Source organism: Geotrypetes seraphini, chromosome 17 (genome assembly GCF_902459505.1).
Source record: "Geotrypetes seraphini chromosome 17, aGeoSer1.1, whole genome shotgun sequence".
In the NCBI taxonomy this organism is placed as follows: Eukaryota; Metazoa; Chordata; class Amphibia; order Gymnophiona; family Dermophiidae; genus Geotrypetes; species Geotrypetes seraphini.
Window position 1 is genome coordinate 47,881,065 of NC_047100.1, and position 22,035 is coordinate 47,903,099.

Sequence of the window (22,035 nt, forward strand, 5' to 3'; positions counted from 1 at the left end):
TTAAGCCTATCAATCTGCCTGCATACCTCTGTTAGACTGATCATCAACCCTGTCAGTTTCCCGTCTTCGTTTTCTGCGTATAGCCTGTCAGCTTCTGGTATGTTGTGTATATCCTCTTCGGTAAATACAGACGCAAAAAAATGTGTTCAGTGCCAGGAACACCCCGGAGAGCATACCTGAGGACTTTAGAGCCCTGGGTGAGAAGCTGAGGAGAATGGATGCACAGGTGGTCTTCTCCTTGATCCTCCCAGTGAGGGGCAAGGGTAGAGCCAGGGATGATCGCATCCAGTGGGCTAACGACTGGCTGCACGGATGGTGCAAGGAGATGAACTTCGGGTTCCTGCACCATGGAGAGGCACTACAAGGACTACAGGGACTAGACGGGCTACACCTGACCAGAAGAGGAAAGAACGTCTTTGGACACCGACTAGCCGGCCTACTTCACAGGGCTTTAAACCAAGTAAGTTGGGGGAGGGTACAGGCACAATTAACCTACAAGGTGAGCAAAGCTGCAAATACTTTGTTGAGACTGAGGTAAGTAAACTTTGCATTTCTGAGTTTGGGGCTGGGGTGGGTACACACATTGCCGAATCTAGGCTAAGTTCACATTGTAATTCTGGGTCGAGGGATAGTGTACACATTTCTGAGCCTGGGACAAGTTCACGTTGTAATTCTGGGTCTAGGAGGAGTACACACCTAGCAAATTGCACTAAGGAGGTCAAAGTAGCTCAAGCGGGAATATCCCCACAGAGTCATAGCAAACATATAACATGGAGGGCTATGTACGTCAACGCTCACAGCTTGGGAAATAAAATCCTGGAATTAGAGACGGAAATGAGGCACGCCAACCTAGATGTGGTGGCGATATCCGAGACCTGGCTCTCGGACTCCCATGGCTGGGACATGGTCATACCGGGTTACAACTTGCTTCGCCGAGACAGGGAGGGCAAATTGGGAGGAGGGGTAGCACTATATACCAAAGATGACATTAAAGTCACCAGAATCGCAGATGTCAGGTACACAGGGGAATCCCTTTGGGTGAATCTGGCTAGGGGAAAGGACAAATGCCTGTATCTTGGTGTAGTATACAGACCCCCAAGACAGCAGGATGACCTGGATATGGAATTAATCGAGGATATAGAGAATATCACCTTGCGTGGGGACACTGTTTTGTTAGGTGACTTCAATATGCCTGATGTGGACTGGACCACACTTTCCTCTGCATCCAACAGCAGCAGGAGGCTATTAAACTCTATTCAGGGAGCACGACTCAGGCAACTGGTATTGGAGCCAACAAGGGATCGGGCAATACTGGACCTGATACTTACCAATGGAGAAAGTGTCACAGAGGTCTCGGTGGGCGACAGGTTGGCCTCCAATGATCACAACATGGTATGGTTCAATCTCAGGATAGGTTTCACAAAATCTAACACATTAACCAAGGTCCTCAGCTTCAAGGACGCCAACTTCGAGGGCATGGAGGATTTCATCCATCAGGCGATGCATAACCGAGCAGAAACAGATAATGTAGAAGTATTGTGGTCAACTCTAAAAGCTACCATACAAGAAGCAACCAACCACTTTATTAAATTGGTAAGTAAACGGCGAAGAAACAATAAGCCACAGTGGTTCTCTGTAGAGATCTCAGACCTCATAAAAGAAAAGAGCGTTCATCTCTTATAAACAATCAGGGAAACAGGACTCTAGAGATGACTATCTGGCCAAGTCAAGAGCAGTCAAAACAAAGGTCAAAGAGGCCAAATTTCGAATGGAGGAGAATCTACCGAAGAACATCAAGTAGGGCAATAAACCCCTCTTCAGGTATATTAGTGACAGAAACAGAAACACAGGCGGGATAGTACGCCTTAGGAAACCAGACGGGAACTATGTAGAATCAGACTCTGAAAAGGCTGAACTATTAAATGAATACTTCTGCTCAGTCTTCACCCGTGAGGCGCCGGGATCCGGCCCTCAGCTGCAGACAAGGGATAGCTTGGCAGACCCATTTTGAAATTTCGAGTTTACACCCAGCACTGTCCACTTTGAACTATCTAATCTCAAGGTTAACAAAGCAATGGGGCCAGACAACCTACACCCCAGGGTACTCAGGGAATTAAGTGACGTCCTGGTGGAACCGCTATCCGCGCTCTTCAATCTCTCCCTTAGTACAGGTAAAGTCCCATTGGACTAGAAAACGGCTAATGTCATTCCACTCCACAAAAAAGGATGCAGGACGGAGGCTGCTAACTACAGACCGGTGAGTCTCACATCAATAGTGAGCAAGCTAATGGAAACTCTAATCAAACGCCAATTGGATACGATCATGAACGAGGAGAATCTATGAGATATGCGTCAACATGGATTTACTAAGGGGAGGTCCTGCCAATCTAACCTAATCAGCTTCTTTGATTGGGTGACAGGGAAGCTGGATGTTGGGGAGTCCCTAGACATCGTATACTTGGACTTCAGCAAAGCATTCGATAGCGTACCACATCGCAGGTTGTTGAACAAGATGAGCTCTATAGGATTAGGAGACACGTTGACAGCATGGGTTAGGGACTGGCTTGGAGGTAGGCTACAGAGGGTGGTGGTAAACGGCACCCCCTCCGAAAAGACGGAGGTGATCAGTGGAGTGCTGCAGGGCTCGGTCTTGGGCCCGATCCTATTCAACATCTTCATAAGGGACTTGGCTGAGAGACTTCAAGGTAAAATAGCGCTATTCGCCGATGATGCCAAACTATGCAGTGTAGTAGGCAAGAACACGTCAGACCAAAGCACAGGGCCGGATGGAAACTCAATGCCCGACAGTATGGTGCACGACCTACTCCTACTGGAGCACTGGTCCAAGACCTGGCAACTCAGTTTCAATACCGAAAAATGTAAAGTCATGCACCTGGGCAGCCAAAATCCATGCAAGACGTACATCTTTAATGGTAAAATCCTACAAAGGACTGTAGCAGAATGTGACTTAGGGGTGATCATCAGTGAGGACATGAAGACTGCCAAGCAAGTGGAGAAAGCTTCATCTAAGGCTAGACAAATCATAGGTTGTATACGTAGAGGTTTCGTCAGCCGGAAGCCCGAAGTCATTATGCCATTGTATAGATCCATGGTGAGACCCCATCTGGAGTACTGTGTACAATTTTGTAGGCCGCATTACCGCAAAGATGTGCTGAGACTTGAGTCTGTCCAGCGTATGGCCACCCGGATGGTCTCTGGACTCAAGGATCTCCCGTACGAGGAAAGGCTGAAAAAATTGCAGCTATACTCACTCCAGGAACGCAGAGAGAGGGGAGACATGATCGAGACGTTCAAATATCTCATGGGCTGTATTGAGGTGGAAGAGGACATCTTCTTTTTCAAAGGCCCCACGGCAACAAGAGGGCATCCGTGGAAAATCAGGGGCGGGAAACTACACGGTGACACCAGGAAATACTTCTTCACCGAGAGGGTGGTTGATCACTGAAATGATCTTCCGCTGCAGGTGGTCGAGGCCAGGAGCGTGCCTGATTTTAAGTCAAAATGGGATTGCCACGTGGGATCTCTTCACAGAGAAAGGTAGGGGACGGTTATTGGGGTGGGCAGACTTGGTGGGCCGTCTATTTCTATGTTTCTAAGTTTGTCGGTGATGGCTTTGTCCTCCTTTAGTACTCCCTTTATTCTATGGTCATCCAACACTTCAACATACCCACTCAACTATCCTGGGACAAATAATTTAATTTACCTCCCCAAACAATAGGCTGGGAATCATTTCGGAGTAAGGATTTTGTCAAGGCTCTCTCCTCTGTTGTTGTGCTAAGAATTCCATATGTCTGTCAGGAGGGAGTGAGTTTGTGTGCTCCTGATTTGCTGATTGAATAGGATGCAGGGGAGCTGAACTTTTGCAGATATGTTGGGTCTCATTTAAGTGCATGCTGATAGCACAGATATCACAGTCTTCAGGAGACTGTAAGTGTATTAGGGCTGTCTGCAGTGGTGACAGTGCACTAATTGAAAGGTGCTATTCATGTGCTTTCTCTAGACCTGTCTCCTGCCCCCTGCTCTGGCAAGCATTAACTATGTAAAATTAGTATGCAGTGAGTTTTGTGGCCATGTGATAACTGTTACTGCATGCTGATTCTGTAATTGCCAACCACACTTTTTGTAAACAGGACCCCCTAAGAGGGTAATTTTGTACAAACATTTCTGCTCTTAAAATTAGGTAACACTTAAATTTTGTGTAGTGCAAGTCAACATCTACTTATATAGTAGGCATATTGAGAAGCAGAGTTGTGATTTACATATGTATTGTATGTGCAGGCATTTACAGCTGATTGTAAGCAGGTGTAATGTCCGTGCCTTCAGTTTAGGCATAAAGTATTTTATAAAGATAAACACTCTGGGATCAAGTTAATCTTTTAATGGAAAATCATGTGGCATTGTCATATAATACAGTTCTATTTGGAATGTGTATGAGATCTAAAAGCCAGATATCTGCAGCAAATAATAAGCTTCTGATGATCCTTACAGGTGTGGGGATACAACAAATAACACTTAATTGGAAAAATTATTCTAGGCTAAATTACAGCTTCTGGTGGAACTCAGTGTGTCATCTGTACAAAATGGAAAGGTTAATTGCAGTACAAAATGGTTATTTTACTAGATTTCAGGATGTGTGGGGGCCAATAATAAAATATATAAACTTTTATAAACTTATATAGTCTATTACTCCTACTCTTATTTCTTCTGTAAAGGCCTCCTGGAAATCTGATCTTGGTTCTCCTATATCGGATTCTGCTTGGAAGCATGTCTTAAGCTCCACTTTTCATACCTCCAGATCTGCTTCAATTTTGCATAGTATGTTCTTTCTTCTCCATAGAGCTCAATGGACTCCCATTAAGTCCCACAGGATTAACCCCTCTTTCTCACAATCCTGCTGGACATGCAATTCTGAACCTGGATCCCTTCGTCACCTACTTTTTCACTGTTCTTCTATAAGGGATTATTGGAACTCTATTGAGACCACAATTTCCTCAATTTTACATATCAATATCTCCTTGAATTACCAGATGCTACTGTTGAAATCTTCTGCATTTGATGATTATTTATCCGTGGACGATGCTCAGTTGTTGGATATTCTTTTGACCTTAGCAATAAAATCCCTCCTTGGTTCCTGGAAAGATTTATCTAAAGTTTCCCACTCCCAATGGTGGAACCTAGTTTGCCTGACATATAGATATGAAGCGTACCTAGCTAAATCCTACAACTGCCATTCTCGCTTTCAGTCTACCTGGAGTTCTCTCAAATTATTTTTACAAAGCTCCATGCCTTAACTGTTACTTTCTTTTCTTTTATCTTAATTTCTTTGCCATCATTATTATTATTATCATATTTACCTATATTCATGCTGAAACGTTCTTAGCTCTAAAGGCTCATTCTTTCAAACGTTACACTCTTGGTTTGAATGTTCAAGATGATTTTACTTACGTGTTTAATATCTCTGTACATGTTTAGTATTGTTATTGCACACGAGTGTGATCTTTGATATGTAGTTCATTTGACTGTACCTTGTTATATTCTTAAAAATTTCAATAAAAATACCTTGACTTAAAAAAAAAGATCTTAGCATGGCTTCCACTTCATTGCAAATGGAGGTTTGCAGCTGCACAGTGATGACCTCATTGTGAGATCATCAAGGAGCACCTGCAAGGTAGAATGCCACAATTATATAAATGAATCAAATGACGCCCAAATTGAGTCATTGCCCAAACCATGCCCACTCCTATTGAGTTAGGCGTGAGTTTTAAATATGGGCGTCCATGAAATTGTGGCTGCGTCTACGTCCTTTGGACGCCTAAGTACTAATTATCGTTTAAGACCCTTAATTGGCTCATTAACTACTTAGATTGGATGCCTAAAGCAAGCCTAACTTTAGGCATGACTTAGGCGTCCTTTATAGAATCGGGGCCTAAATGCCAAGAAGCCCATAGGTGAATGCTAAGCTTTAGTAAAAGGACCCCTACATTTCTCAAACCTTCTTAAACATTGGTTGCCTAGGTATAGCATCTCAGCTGTTCAAATGATAACTCTTAACAGAACTCAATTGTGATCTATTAGTTTTGAGAATGCTAAACAGCTGGGCCAAGTGCCTCCTTAGTGAGAGCAGAAAGCAAGAAGATGCCTTGTTGAGGAAGAAAACTTGGAGAGGCCAATATACAAAGCAATTTAACTTGGCAGAAGCAGCATCTGGCCAGTAAATTGCTCTGGGTGGCCCAAGAATCAATATTCAGCAGCTGAATATTGGTTATAACTGCCAAGGTACTTGCCAGTTAGTCCCAGGATGGTGCAGGGGTGGAGTTAGAGAAGAGCCAGGAGTGATGTGGGTACAAGCAATTGGGTGTTTAGGACCACACAAGTTAGTCCTAATTTTGCCCAGTTAGCTATGTGGGTACAGCATCCGGTGGCTGGTCAAATGCGCATATGTCTGTTATCGCAGCACCCGCATAATGTCTGAGCACTGCCAGAGACTCGGATGCTTTAATGCTGGTAGATAGAACCTGGCAATGAATATCTAGGTGTAAATTAGCCAGCAGCAGTCAGACATTAAATCTGTGTCCTGTTTGTTTGTGCCATCAGCACCCAAGAGATGAAGAGCCCCAAATTGGAACTGCACATGCACTCTGATGTTCCCTTTCAGATGCTGGATGGAAATAGTGGATTGTGCTCAGAAAAAATCAGCTTCAATCCTTGGAGCCTGCAATGCCACAAACAGCAACTGAAGCTGATGCGTTCTGAGTCCAAGGAAAGAAAGCTGTACAGTATCCTTCAAAATGCAAGATAACTGCTAATGTCCAGGCAGAGACAAAATGAGCTCACTCCCTAACCCAGTTCTTTGCGTCTGGGGCAATTCTGTACAAAATTAATTTTACTTTGTGTAAAAATCTGTATAGTTTGTCAAAATAGCATTTATTTAAAAGGCATTTATTCCACATTCCTAGCTCAAGGGATGTCCAAAGTGATGTACACTTAAATTACTTTTGAGTCAGGAATAGACACTTCTGTATGGTGGAGGCCTATCAGTCAAATCATTTCATGTGCCCAGCACTCATGATATCTTTCAATATATGACTAAAGCTCACAGCATGTTTTTGGACCTCAGTGGTGACTCTTTTCACATGGGCTCTGCTGCGACTCGTCTGCCTCCTCACCAGTCTATGTTCTCTTAGTTTTATTAAAGATTCTTACAAGCACCCTCTTCATACAGAAATACAAGCCACCAAAGGCTACAGAGTAATTGTAAATTGTAAGAATTCCAACAGAAGAAATATTACCCCAGATGGATTCATTGGACAACAAAAAAGTAGAGAAGAGAGAATACGTAGGTGGATTAGTATAAAGTGACAATTATTATTAAATGAAAATCAAGCTTTGGCATGATAACTTGGTAGGATAAAATACTACTCTGCACTTATGGAGCAGCTAAGGAAGGCTGGGATGTTTGACCCAGTGTGAGCTTTAAATCCAAAAAAGAACGAAGATGTTCTGAAACAAAAAATATGTATAATACCTAAATATACTGGTTCATGTTAAATCATTTATTTGTTTGTTTGTTTATGATTTGTCTAGATATTTTCATCTGTTAACTTGAAAACTTATATTCCACTAATGTAACTTAATTCAAATTCAGGGGCCTCCATTAGTATTTCATTAGACTGAGAAGCAGCAGTTTGCTGCAGCATCATTAGAAACATAGAAACATGATGGCAATCCACAGCATCCACTCCTCCTTTCCCTAAGGCAATCCCACATGGTGGTGGTTGTCAGTTTATTTGATATACCACAAATATTAACAAAGGAAGTTAAATCTAAGTGGTTTACAATGTAAAAACATGGAAAGGGCATTTCTAAAAACAGTGGCTATATAACAAAATAAAACCAAAAAACAAATGGACACAGGAAGAAATAAAAGTAAGAGGTGGGAACAACAAAAGGTAAAAGAAAGAAAGCTTGCTCCGGATTAAGTAAAATTGAAATTATGAGGATGTTGATTCAAAAGCCATTGTAAAAAAAGTTGACCTTTTAATTGTGACTTGAAGTTTTGCAATGATGATTTAACTCTCTTAAATATAACACTCGTCAACAAAAAAGTTTCTTTGCTACTGAGAACTTAAGAAATGTTCTTAATTTAATGATGCCGATTTCAGATCTGTAATTGAAATTCAGCTACCACGTCAGGTTTCTGGCAATTTGCCATATCAGCACAATATTGCAAGAATGAACTGTGTCCCGCCAAACTTGTGTTAAGGAGTTTACTCTGAAAACAAACACGAAGACAATAAGGAGACATGTTGCAGCATATATTTACGCCTCTCTTAACTCACACAAAAGTGATGTCGGCATATTCAGAGGTGTTTGAGACACTTGCTTTTATGCTTGTACTGTACTTTTGTCTCTCTTTGCAAGAATCAACAATAGTCTCCAATCATACTGGGATTGAACTTTCCCTGATATCTGCTTTCCATCACCTTGATATCTTGATGAAATCTTTCCCCTTGCTCATTGCTGAGATCACCAAGATTGGGTGGGAAGAAGTTGAGGTGAGAATGTAAGAAGTGCATTTTAAGTGACATTCTGGCACCCATTAGCTGATATGCTGTCAGCATGTTCTCCACAAGCTCAGCATAATTTTTTGATCTGTGATTACCAAGAAAATTCTGAACAACCAGCACAAATGCTGTTAATTCGGAATAACAGACATTACAGCACACCATGAAGTGCCCACGCTTTAACTTGGTCACCAGCTTTACAGCCAAAATAATACTTATATGCACTTTGAAGTCTGCTGGACAGATTCTTTGCTGATCTTGTGCAGTAAATTGTCTGTAGACATAACAGAAATTATCAAGATGGTTAACATAACCTCGTCTGTTCATAATCATTAAAATATCTTAGACAAAACCAAATAAAATATAAAAATTCACAGGTAGAAAAAGCAGCAAAATTACTTTTTAGTATAAACTTTCAAATTACTGATATATTTGATCGATGAGCTGTCCTAAAATGCAATATTATGTTACTGAAACAGTTAAATACCGACACGTCGTGGTAGCGTTATTGACGAAAATGATATAGAAACATAATGGCAGATAAAGGCCAAATGGCCCATCTAGTCTACCCATCTAGTCTACTCTCCGAGAGATCCCACGTGCCTATCCCAGGCCCTCTTGAATTCATACACAGTCTCTGTTTCCACCACCTCTTCCGGGTGACTGTACCACGCAGCTACCACCCTTTCCGTAAAAAAGTATTTCCTCAAATTACTCCGGAGCCTATCACCTCTCATTGCAGAGTTTCCTTTCAAATGAAAGAGATTCGACTCATGCACATTTATATTATGTAGGTATTTAAACGTCTATCATATCTCCCCTTTCCCGCTTTTCCTCCAAAGTATACAGATTGAGATCTTTAAGTCTGTCCCCATACTCCTTTATGATGAAGACCATGCACCATTTTAGTAGCCTTCCTCTGGACAGACTCCATCCTTTTTATATCTTTTTGAAGGTGCGGCCTCCAGAATTGTACACAATATTTTAAATGAGGTCTCACCAGAGTCTTATACAGAAGCATCAATACCTCCTTCTTCCTACTGGCCATATCTCTCCCTATGCTATTTAGCATCCTTCTAGCTTTCGCCGTCACCTTTTCAACCTGTTTGGCCACCTTAAGATCATCATATACAATCACACCCAAGTCCCGCTCTGATGCATAAATTAAAAGACAGGATGTGATAGATGAAAACTGTTTTCAGATTTAGAGTCAGAATGTGGCCCTTGTTAAGGTACAGGTGACAGAATTCCAGTATCAAAATGCTTGTTGACCAGTGTAATGGGAAACAGTTCCATAAAATAGAGGTCATTATCCCAGGACAAGCAGGCAACATATTCTCACATGTTGGTGACGTCATCCACAGAGCCTGGTACAGACAGTGCCAAAGTGTTCTGTCACTTTAACTTTTGAGAAGTCTCGAGACCGCCTGTAGAGTTGTCAGTTTTTCATTTTCTGTGGAGCTAAGTAGACGCATTTTTGGAGTCATTCTAAACGCACTTATCTTGCTCCTTTTTTGTGCCTTCCTGTTACATTTTTTTACTTAATTTTCCTCAGTATTTTCTTAAATTGTTTATTTTCAAAAATTTCAGTTTTTCAGACATTTTCTTTCTTCCGTATTTGGGGCCTTTAAGCCCCCATCCAGCCGGAGTCATTGAGTGTTTTTTTGGATACAGCACTAATCCACTTTCAATGAAAATAGTTTCTTTCCACTTGCCTTGGTGGATGTTTTTCCTTTCATGTCGAGCCTTCTACTGGCTTCAGGAGGTGCGCTTGGTGCAACAGGGCCATCTTAGTCACTAGTCTGTACAAGTGTTCAATCAGTGCCTTGGTGCTGAGCACCGAGTAGACTTTTGTACTCGCTGCTGTAAAAATATTTAGAAGGCTCGACATGCAGAAAGAACAGCTGTTTGGGACTTCTTCCCTTCCAGGATGTCTGCTACTGTAGAAAAGTCCTACTCTTCTGACCCATCAGCACAGATGTCGGCATCGATGTCCCTTCGACATCAGTCTCGGTACCATCATCGACGTCTATGCATATCGCATGGCATTGGCATTTCCAGCATTGAGTGAGTCAAGGCATACCACATGGCGTCAGCATTGATGCATACCACAAGGCGTCGTAAACAGTCTTCATTTCTATAAGATGTCTCTTCTCTGAGGCGTGCTTCTTCATCGAGGTCACCAATGGCTTGACACCCTGCAGAAAATATGGTACCGGTACCGTCCATCCAGGACCAACTTTGGGAGCTGTTTCACGAGATCCACACTGCTTCTAATGCAAGCAAAGCCAGCAGCTGTTCCACTGCCTTCGGTATCGGCCCAGCCTGGCATTGAAAGGTAAGAAGAGCATTACAAATAGCTCAAAGTTCTGAGAGAGTGATGTAAAGAGATCCCTTATGAGTGGTCTAAGACCCCTGAGTACGGAGGCCATTGAGATGGGCTCCCCATGCATATATGGATGAATCTCTTATTAGAATCTACTTATGGAACAAGAGGCCTCTGGATAGGTGTTGGTTATAAGCACCACCGAAGAAACCAACGAAGCATAGAGATGTGGACTTGTTGGGAAGTGGGCTGTGGCCTGGGATCACTGACAGGCTAGAGTCCAATGAGCAGGTCTGAGATTCAGGTATGCAAATTACATTACATGAACTGTTGTTGCCATGTAACCCAATAAGCACATCATCTGCCAAGCTGAGATGGATTGAAGAGCAGAGACCTTCATGCAGAGAACAGAGTAGTGCGTCTAGTCACTGCTGAGGCAGGTAAGCACGAAATGAGTGGTATTGACTGGAAACCCCAGAAGTTCCACGAGACAAAGTGTTGCAGTGGTGGTGGAATGGTCTTCCTGAGGTGACAACTCCTTTATCAACCAGTCATCCAGAGAGGGGAACACATGAAAGCTTTAAAAGTGGAGTGTTGCAGCCACTGGAACTAAACAGTTTTTGTAAACACTGTGGGAGATGACACTAGGCCAAGAGGCAGCACTTTGTATTAGAGAATGACACAGTGGCGGTTACCCGCGCCGAAACGGGGAAAGAAAAATAGCAGTCGCTGCGGGGACGGGGACAAGGCCATTCACTACCCCGTGGAGCGGTGAATGGCCTTGTCTTGTCTCCGCAGTGAGGCATCAAGGATCCCCGCAGCCCCCACCCGCCTGCCCAATCGATCCTAGTGTTTAGCCAGCTCTCTCCCTTCTCCTCACCTTAGTTTGTAGGCTTTCTTTTTCGGCGACCCACACGCTATCAAAGAGCCGCACACCCGCGGCTGCTCAGTGTTCAATCTTCTGCACTGACGCAACCGGAAACAGGAAGTTGCAGCAGAGCAGAACACTGAGCAGCCGCGCATGCACGGCTCTTTGGGAAAGCGTGCAGGTCGTCGAAAAAGAAAGCCTGCAAACTAAGGTGAGGAGAAGGGAGAGAGCTGGCTAAACACTAGGATCGATTGGGCAGGCGGGTGGGGGCTGCGGGGACCGAGGGAGTGAAAGGGAAAAGGATTCTGGGCCAAGGGGATGAAGACGTAAAGAAAGGGAAGGACAGGCAGGTGAGCCAGATGCTAGAAGCAAGGGGGGGGGAAGAAAGAGGGAAAAAAGCTAGATGGGGTTGAAAAGAAGAGACACACTGGTATGGAAGAGGAAGATAGGGGAAATCTGGACACAAGAAGGTAACAGAAAGAGGGAAAATTATGTGCATGGGGCATAGGGACAGACATAAAGGGGACATGCCATGGGGGATGGTATATGGACACGGGGGTGCAATGGCAGATACATAGGAGAGATATTAGAAATGGGGAAAATAGGAGCACAGAAGCGAGATGGTTTGTGGGGATGGGACAGGGACCGAGCTAGCAGGCTCCAGTGGCTTGCACAAATTACATTGTAACGTGCCACAAAAATAAGAGGGAGGAAGGTAGATAGATAGGCCACGTGAGAGGAGCTGAAGGGTGGTAGAAAGGAACAGATGGTAAAGGGAGGGAAGGGTGGTGGTGGAAAGGAATAGAACAGACATTGAAGGAGGGTGGAGAGGAACAGACGAAATGTGGAAGACAGAGTGGGAAGAAGACAGATGCCAGACTATGGGGGAGCGGAGGGAAGAAGATGGGTGCTAGACCAATTGGGGGGGGAGTGAAGGGAGAGGCACAGTAACAGCAAATGGAAGACGCAGAGAGAAGACACACAGTGGATGGAAGGAATTGAATGAGAAGATGTGGAAAGCAGAAACCAGACAACAAAGGTAGAAAAAAAAATTCTATTTATTTATTTATTTTTTGCTTTAGGATAAAGTAGTATATTAGTTGTGTTGATAAAAATTTATAAACAAAGCCCTGCCAGCTGAACATCTCTTTCTCTAGTTCAGCAGCAGGAACTTTGATTTATAAGAAAGAAATAAGCTAAATATTACAGTACTAAGGCTTATATGGATGCAGCGGGAACGGTGACGGGGCGGTGAATGGGATGGCAGTGGCGGTGAAAGGGATGGCGGTGATGCGGCGGTGAAGGGAACGGCGGTGACGGGGCGATGCAGAGGATGGTGGACGGGGCCGTGATAGGGACAGATTTTTTCCCCGTGCCATTCTCTACTTTGTATTTAAAATGGTGACTGTTTTGCTTCTTTGAGCTCCAGAGAGTTTAGGCAGTTGTTTTTCTCTAAGAAGGAATAAAGAGTTCTCAGGGAGAACATAGGAAATATCTCCTTGAATAAATATTTGTTGAGAGCTTGGAGACTGAGAATGGGTCAGAGTTCCAGGCTTTTTTTGTATGAGGAAGTGCTTGGGATAGAACTCCTGGGCCCTTCTGTTGAGGAGGTATTGGCTCCATGACATTAAGTTACAAAAGGGCGGAGAGGTCCCAAAGGAGGAGGGAAGTCTGCCAAGAGGACTCTTTTGGAGGGTTGTTTGAAGGAATCTCAAAGTAGGGCATATACTTTCTTTATGACTCACCAGACCCAAGTATTGATGTGTTAAGGGTCCAACATTGATGATAAAAAGTTAGATGACCTCCTATGGGTAGACGGTAGCTAGGTTCTCTAGAAGCACTCCAAAAGGACTGGGTGCAGTACTGTTGAAACATAGGCTGAGACTTTTGAGAAGGTGGGATTCTAGCACACTTTGAAGCCAGAGTCTTAGAAGACACTGAAGGCATAGGATAGTGCTACTGAAAAGCAGTAACAGACCGCACAGAGTAGTAGAAATGTCTAAAAGTCTGGGGGTCTACACTTTTGGAAGATGCAAGCGTAGCTATACTTTGCTCAGTGCATGGTTGCCTCCACCGAACCACCGAAATGGTTAATTGTTTACATCAAATGCATCAAGAAAGTGCGAAAGTCAGTCTGCAGTGTGGAGTGCTTGAATTGAGATAATTGCTGCAGCAGTTGCTTAATGGAAAACATCAAATGGGCATGAGAAGTTAGAATGTCACTGGTGAGCATAGAGTTTTGGGAAAGACACCAGGTAAACTTGTCCAAAGTGCGACCTGTTCTGCCTTATGGAGTACTTACATATGCTTTCTAGAGCTAGATGATTTCTTCAAGGCAGATTCTAGCAAAAGGGATTAATTCTGTAGCTGGGGCTTGTCAAACTCAGGACAGAAATATAACTGGTAAAGAGAGCCTATTTGTGATAGAGCCACTGGAATCAGCAATGGGAGTCTCCCAAATTTTAACATAGTTTCTCGCATGAGACTGTGGAATAGGAGTTTCAATATGCCTCTGGGAACTGCATCAAAATTCAGGACATCCAATAGTGTAGCTCTTGGCTCAGAGTCCAACTCAATTCTGACAGGAAAAGCTGGTCCCATCTGCCTAAAAACATTTAGTCATATGAATCAGGAGCAAAGAATTCTGGTTCAGACCCAATGTGCATCAAGAGATCCGAGTCAAACTCTTCAGTTCCAGATGACTTGGTAAATGCAGCAATAGGAGTTCGATACTGCGGTTGATATAGTACCGATGAGAGCGTCAAGACGTTGAGGTGCTCTCTCAGTACTGATCAGATGAGGCGCCGAGAATGACAAGAGCTCGACTTGTGATGAAGTGTGCAAGATCAGGTACCTCTTCTCAACCAGGTACTTATTAGAACAGACAACCAAGTTGCCATGTATTCTGTCATCACACACACAGGCACAGGGTCTCTTCCCCTAAGCCAAGAAGCAGGACAGATCTGGTTTTAGGAACTCTCACGTAACCTTTTCCTCAAAGCACGTGTCTAGCGGGCAAACAGAATGCTTTTACCAACAGGCTCAGCAGATTCCTTCAACTTCGTGACTGGATACTTGATTACAAAGTTTTACATCAACTCTTCTGCTTAGATTTCCCAAATAGTTTTGTTAGCGTTTCCCAGCAATTGAAAATATTCTCCTCATCTGCTGGAGCTGGATACCTTTCTCCTAGCTTGGATAAACAAATTTCTGTAACCATTCCCTCCAATCCCTCTAATAGCAAAAACCTTTTTCATACTAAAACAAGAACCAGCCACCATAATCCTCATAGCCCCTCGGTGGCCGAGACAGGCCTGGTGTTCTCTTTAACTGAATGTCAGAGAACCCATTCCACTGCTATCCTCTCCATCTCTATTGACACAGCGAAGATTACCTTCTCCATCCAAATTTACGGTCTTTACATCTCGCAGCCTGTCACCTCTTCCAGAGCATATAGAAGGCTTCCATCTCTTGTTCCAGTGTCGGCTATCATAAATGCTTTTGGAAACCCTCCATCCAAGTGGGCTTGATTGTCCCGCTGGTGTCGTCGGCATGAGTTATCTCCAGACATCTGCCCTTTATCATCACTGCTGAAGTTGAAGGAGCACGCTACAGGGCTTCAAAGAAGGTCTGGACAGGTACCTGGAGGACAAAGGGATTGAGGGGTACAGATAGGAATAGAGGTAAGGTTATAGGGATAGGATTAGAGGTAATTTATAAAATTAGTCAGAGACCACTGTTCAGGCAGTGGGCCTGATGGGCCGCCGTGGGAGCGGACCGCTGGGCGAGATGGACCTCTGGTCTGTCTCAGCGGAGGCAACTTCTTATGACTTTTACATCTCTCTGACACTGGTCTAAAAACTACTTCAGTCTGTGTTCAGCTCACTACTGTTAGTTCCTTTCAACAACACACCTCTAGCTACACATCCACTCAAACCTCCTCCAGTTGTTTGGGATCTTAGTGCTGTCTTCACTACTTTGATGAAACCTCCATTTGTGATCCCCTTGCGAATATACTACTTAGCTACCTCACTTGGAAGGTTGTCTTCTTGATTTGTATCACTTCAGCTCGCTGAGTCACTGAACTTCAAGCACTGGTCTGTGATACACTTTACATAGTTTCTCATGACAGAGTAGTTCTTTGAACTCATCCCAAATTTCTTCTTAAGGTAGTAATAGAGTTTCACCTCAATCAATCCATTGTACTCCCTGGGTTTTTTCCCCCCCCAAAACCACATTCTCAGTCTGCAAACGTGCTTTGGCTTACTATCTAGAACGCACAAATCACATTGGACTTCACCTCAACTATTCATCTCCTATGATCCTAACACATTGGAAATCCAGTAACCAAACGGACAATTTCTACATGGTTAGCTGAGTGCATCTCATTTTTGCTCTACCTGGGCTGGACTGCCACTGGAGACTCGTGTAACAGCACACAAACTTGGAGCAATGGCAGTTTCAATGGGATTTCTCTCTCCCACTTTCATTGAGGCTATTTATAAAGCAATTACTTGGTCCTCAATTCTTAATTTCACATCCTTTTACTGTCTGGAGACCCATTCCAGATTGGATAGCCGGTTTGACCAAAAAGTTCTACAGAATTTATTTTCTACTTTGATGCCAACTAACCCACATCATGTGATTTTAAGCTAGGAAGTTCCACTTGTGAGAATATGCTGCCTGCTTGTCCTGGGATAAAGCACAATTACTTACCTGTAACAGGTGTTATCCAGGCAGATAGGCAGCAAGCAGATATTCTCACAACCCTCCCACCTCCCCTCTCCCCTAGTTAGCTTCTTAGCTTGTTTACTGAACTGATGACTCTGTGATCTGGTGTCGGGCAGGAAGCACTCATGAATGCGCGGTACAAGTGGTCTTGAGACTTCTAAAGAAGTTAGTGATAGTACACTTTGGCACTGTCCATACCAGGCTCTGTGGATGATGTCACTCGCATGTAAGAATATCTGCCAGCTGTTCCTGGATAACACCTGTTACTGTTAAGTAACTGTGCTTTACTGAAAAACAAGAGTCCAAAATATTTGCCTGGAAGAAGGAATGGTCAGTAGATTTTGTTAGAAGAGCGAAGATTCCTTCAAGGAGAGTAAGGAGCCAAGAGACTTTCTAAAAAAGAAGGAAGTCCCGAAGACTGAATCTGAAAAGAAAGAATATTATACTTAAAAGGAATTCTATAAACAACTGAAAGTATATGTTTGGACTTAAATAATGGAGTAATGTGGTCAAACTTGGGAACGATGGTATAGCAAATGAAGTGAAGTATTTTGTACAAGTTGAAGTTGGTGAAGCTGATATTGAGGAAGACCAATTAAGAGAGAATTACAATAATCAAGCTTTGAAAAACTACAGAGTGCAAAAGAATCCAAAGTGACTTTTGATTTAAGAGTGAGTGAATTGAGCAATAACCAACAAAGTGTAAGAAATGAGGAAGAATGAATTCTAGAAATGTGAGAGTGAAACGATAAAATGATAAAGTATTATCAGTATTACTCCAAGAATTTTAATAGATGTAAAGTATGGCATAGTGCCTTTCATGGTGAAACACAGAGGATTGACTAAACATTCTCCTGGAGAAATGATCATAGTTGCTGTTTTTTGAGAGTTAATTTTTAACCTGTTCAATGTTAGCCAGTCAGTCAGTAGGAAGATGAGAACTGAAAGGGTGAAGAAGTTGAATATCATTAACATAAATAAAAAAAAGTAAAACTAAGAGACTGAAGTAATAGTGTAAGTGGAGCAAGGAAGATATTAAAAAGTATATGTCCAACAACTGATTCCTGAGGAACACTTGAGTGAAGAGGTTTTGAACTTGAAAAGAGAAAAGTACAGAATAGGATCGCTCTATGAGATAAAGCAGTGGTTTTATATGATCCATCAAAATGCTATGATCCACCAAGTTGAAGGCAGCAAACATATCCAGTGAAAAATGAATGGCATCTCAGTTACTGTCCAAAATAGATCTTACATAGTTTGTGAGACCCTGGAAAGCATGTGAAACTCATGGCCTGCAGATCGCATGCAGCTCACAACAACCATTTTAGTGGCCCAGCCAATGTAATCCAATAAGTCATAACTAGAGTCGCAAAATTTCTCCCACAATTCATCGGCTCTGAACAGTCACCTATCTAAGCCAGTCGAAAACAATGACACAATGTACGAGTATAACCAGTTGCTTATTTTTAAGTACTACAATGTGGACGCCTTTGGTACATGAGAAAAGTTTGCGCCTCTAGTCATAATGCACCATTTCCCTCCCTACTAATACTAGCAGTGAATCAGATGATAACACCTACCACACCATTAGTCATGTATTGACTTGCTTGGTGCGCCTAACAGGAAATATTTCACCTTTTGGAGTACAATAAAAGTACGAGTATAGGTTTGTTTACGTTACACTTATTAATTTGTGCAATTATTCTGTTTCTGGTAAATTAATATTTAAGAAAAGATATTGATTTTTATTGAAATGTTTTATTTTTTTGTACTGACGATTACTCATTTACTATTGTAGCTCTTTGTATTCAGAATGTTTTTATCGAAAACAAGTGGTAGTAAAACTAAACGAAAAATTGCTGATGAACATCAAAATTTCCAAGAAAAGTGGGAATTGGAGTATTTTTGCTGTGAAGTAAAAGTTAAAAAAATTTGCTTAACGCGTAATTCTATTAGTGTGCCAAAGCTATATAACATTAAACGGCACTATGAACAGCATAAATCAAAATGACAATTGCGAAGGATTAATGAGACAAGAAAAGTTGAAAGAGCGCAAGTTGGGACTGAAAAAACAACAGTTCATGTTTACTAAAGTATCACAAGAAAGTGAAGCAGTGGTGTATGTAAGCTCTTCTTGTAAAAGTTGATAGCTAAATACTCGAAACCTTTTACCAAAGGTGATTTATTTCATCAAGGAATGTCTGAAGCTACAGAAATTGTTTGTTCTGGAAGTGTGAAGGTTTTTCAAACAATCTTTGTTTCAAAATACAGTTGCAGAAAGAATTACTGATTTGGCCAGCAATTTAAACGATCAGATCAAAGTAAAATCATCTAGTTTTGAAGCTTTTTTTCATTGCCTGTGATGAGAGTACGGACATTGAGGATGTAGCTCAATTAGCTGTGTTTCTTCGTGCTTGTGACACAAATTTCAACATTTTTGAGTAATTATTGGAACTACTGTGTTTCCCTGAAAATAAGACACTGTCATATTAATTTGGGGCCCAAAAAAGGCACTAGGTCTTATTTTTGGGGATGTCTTCTTTTTTTATGTACAATGATTCTCTTCCTTCCTCTCCACCCCATTTCTTCCTATTTCCTTTCTCTCCCCCACATGTGCAGCATCTTTCCTCCCCCTGTGCAATAGAACCCTCCTTCCCATCCCTTGTGTAGCAGAACCCTTGCAGCTTATATCCCTCCCCTTCCGCCTATTCCCCCCGCCACCACGCTCTCCCCCGCTCCCTGCTGACTCTTTCATCTCTCCCACCCTTCCGAACCCTGACCGCGAGACCGAAATGCAGTACCTTATAACAAACTGCACAGGCCCCATTGCGTCTTTCTCATGCCCGTGCGTCCCTCTGCCGTGTTCGCTGATGACAGGCATGAGAAAGCCGCGAAGGGACCTGTGCTGCCGATGATGCGGTTTGTTATAAGGTACTGTATTTTGGTCTCATAGTTGGGGTTTGGATGGGTGTGAGATGGAAGGGTCACGGGGAGCATTGCTGCTGCTGGCGACTTACAATAAAACCTACCCCGAAAATCATGCTAGGGCTTATTTTTGGGGTAGGTCTTATTTTCAGGGAAACATGGTAGTACCAATGCGTGGCACTACAATAGGACAAGATATATTTAATTGTGTTTATGAACTCCTGCAAAAATACAATTTACATCTGTCAAAACTAACTTCTGTAGCTAGAGATGAAGCTCCTTCAGTGGCCGGGAAAAAACAACGATTTTGTGGCATTTCTGCAAAAAAAACAAAGTGAAACTTCATATGCACTGCATTATACATAGAAAAGTATTATGCACAAAGGTAATAAACATGGAAAATGTGTTGACATTTGTCAAAAAAATAATCAATTTCATAAGATCTCAAGATCTTAAATCAGCGACAATTCTTCTTTAAGTAAATTAGAAAGCGAATATTCCAGTTTGTCCTACTTTACCAAGGTACGTTGGCTATCCTGCTCCAAGTTTCTTAAACAAATTTTGGATTTGAAGAAATATGTCAGTTTTTAATAACTAAAAATCAAGACACAATGTTTTCTGATCCAGTATGATAACAAGATTTATCCTTCATGGTTGATATAACAAAAGACTTAAATGATTTAAATTTAAAATTGCAAGGAAAAGATAAGATCATTATGAACATGTGTGATCAAGATAAAGCATTCCAATGTAAACTAGTTCTTTGGGAAAACAGTTGAAAAATTATGATTTAACATACTTTCTGACATGCAACATAAACAAATCAAGTTTAGGTGAAATTGCATCATATCAAAAATACGCAGAAAAAATTTTAAGCTTTAGAACTGAGTTTGAAACAAGATTTGAAGAGTTTAAATCTTAGGAAGACAAGTTTTCTTTGTTTTCATTGATTTTTCTCAAATATAGAATCAGTACCTAATCATATGCAAATGGAAGTAATTGAGATCCAATGCAATACAGATTTGAAGACAAAATACAATGAAGTTGGCTTGCTTGAATTTTATTTGCAGCCAGATTTGAAAATACTAAAAAATTTGCATATGAAATTATTTCCATGTTTGGAAGTACTTATGGGTGTGAGCAGTTGTTTACACTTATGAAACTCTGCTCTTTGACAATTAATTTTATAAGATCACCCTACACATCTATTCTTTTGCTTAGTACGATTACCGTAGGTTTTCTCCTCCTTCCCCCCCCTCCCTCCTCCTTACTTCCCCTCTTGCCCTCTTGCCCTATTTACCCTTTTCCTTTCCAAGTCGCCTAGAGCCCGTTTAGGTTTGTGCGACTCGCAAATATTAGATTGGATTAGAAATAGAATGGGCAACTTGGCATTTAGCTCACGCTGCTCGGCAGCACAGCTTGATATGATCGTATGCATTTTCATTGAGCTAAGTACTTCTTGAGGTATCTAAAGTATAGTTTACTTGCTCGCATTATTTTTTTTTTAATCTGTATTAATTTTTCAAAACTAATACAAAGTGCCAAAAATTATTCAGACATTAATAAACAAAATAAGCACTAAAATTCAATCAATAACAATGCAGAAGAAAAATATCCCCCCTCCCATCCAACATATTTAATCAAACAATGAACCAAAAAGATATCCCCCCCCCCCTTCCACCCTGTCCTGGATGTGTATAAAAATAAATAAAAATAAACAAAAAATTAAAACAAAAGACGACTACGTTGAAGTAACAAAGGATGTCAATGGACCCCAAACCAATTTACATAAATTGCTATGCCCCCAACATATCAGCATTCATCTTTTTGTGTCTGTATCCTAAACATAAACTGGCCCACCAAAAAGGAAAATTGAGGCGGTCACAATTTTTCCAATTGCGAGTTACCATTTGCATGGCATAATTAGAAAAAGCTTGTAGTGGTCCATAGGGGGCTTAATATGCAGCAATGTTCCACATATAACTACCTCATACGTCAAAGGAATTGTTGATTTCAGTATGAGATTAATCTGTCTCCGTATTGACTTCCAGAAGTTGAATATCAAAGGACAATAGAACAACAGATGATCCAGTGTCCCTATGTCTAGATGAAAGGATGAAATAGATGCGACCAAAACCGTAAAGCATAACCCCCCCCCCCCCATATTGTTCTCGAACCAATGCCTACCCACCTTGGGACCCCAATGACCAGGCTTTAACAGTATGCATCTAAAACTGATCACTAAGACACATTGCTGATTGTGGGACACTGTTCTCCACAGGTACCTTCCCAACACCTCAAGGTCCCACTAGCCCCATGTCCCCGCCAGAAAAAAAATCAGCATTAAGCATGATTTAATAAATGGCTGGAGCCTAAGTTAGGCACGCTGAGACAGTATTGTGTAAAAATGTGTGTAACATTTTGGAAAGCCTCAGACATGCCCATGCCCCTCCTGTGGCCAAACCCCCTTCTGAGTTACATGCTTCCCATTAGATGCCATGCCTTATAGAACGGTGCACGGCCAGAGGCATAATATAGCATAACAATTTTATTTATAGACCGCAATAGCTCGCATTTCGATGCAATTTGCAAAACTAAAG

The 22,035-nt window shown here is 42.0% G+C and overlaps 1 protein-coding gene across 9 annotated transcripts in view; it reads left to right on the top strand.

Moving 5' to 3' along the window:
* Positions 1 to 22,035, top strand: part of IP6K1 (inositol hexakisphosphate kinase 1) — a 118,755-nt gene that overhangs the window by 44,307 nt on the left and 52,413 nt on the right. For all 9 annotated transcript variants that reach the window (XM_033926468.1, XM_033926473.1, XM_033926472.1 and 6 more), the window contains exon 4: positions 6,616 to 6,797. In XM_033926468.1, the coding sequence (XP_033782359.1) occupies positions 6,616 to 6,797 (182 nt within the window). The remainder of the gene's footprint in view (positions 1 to 6,615; positions 6,798 to 22,035) is intronic.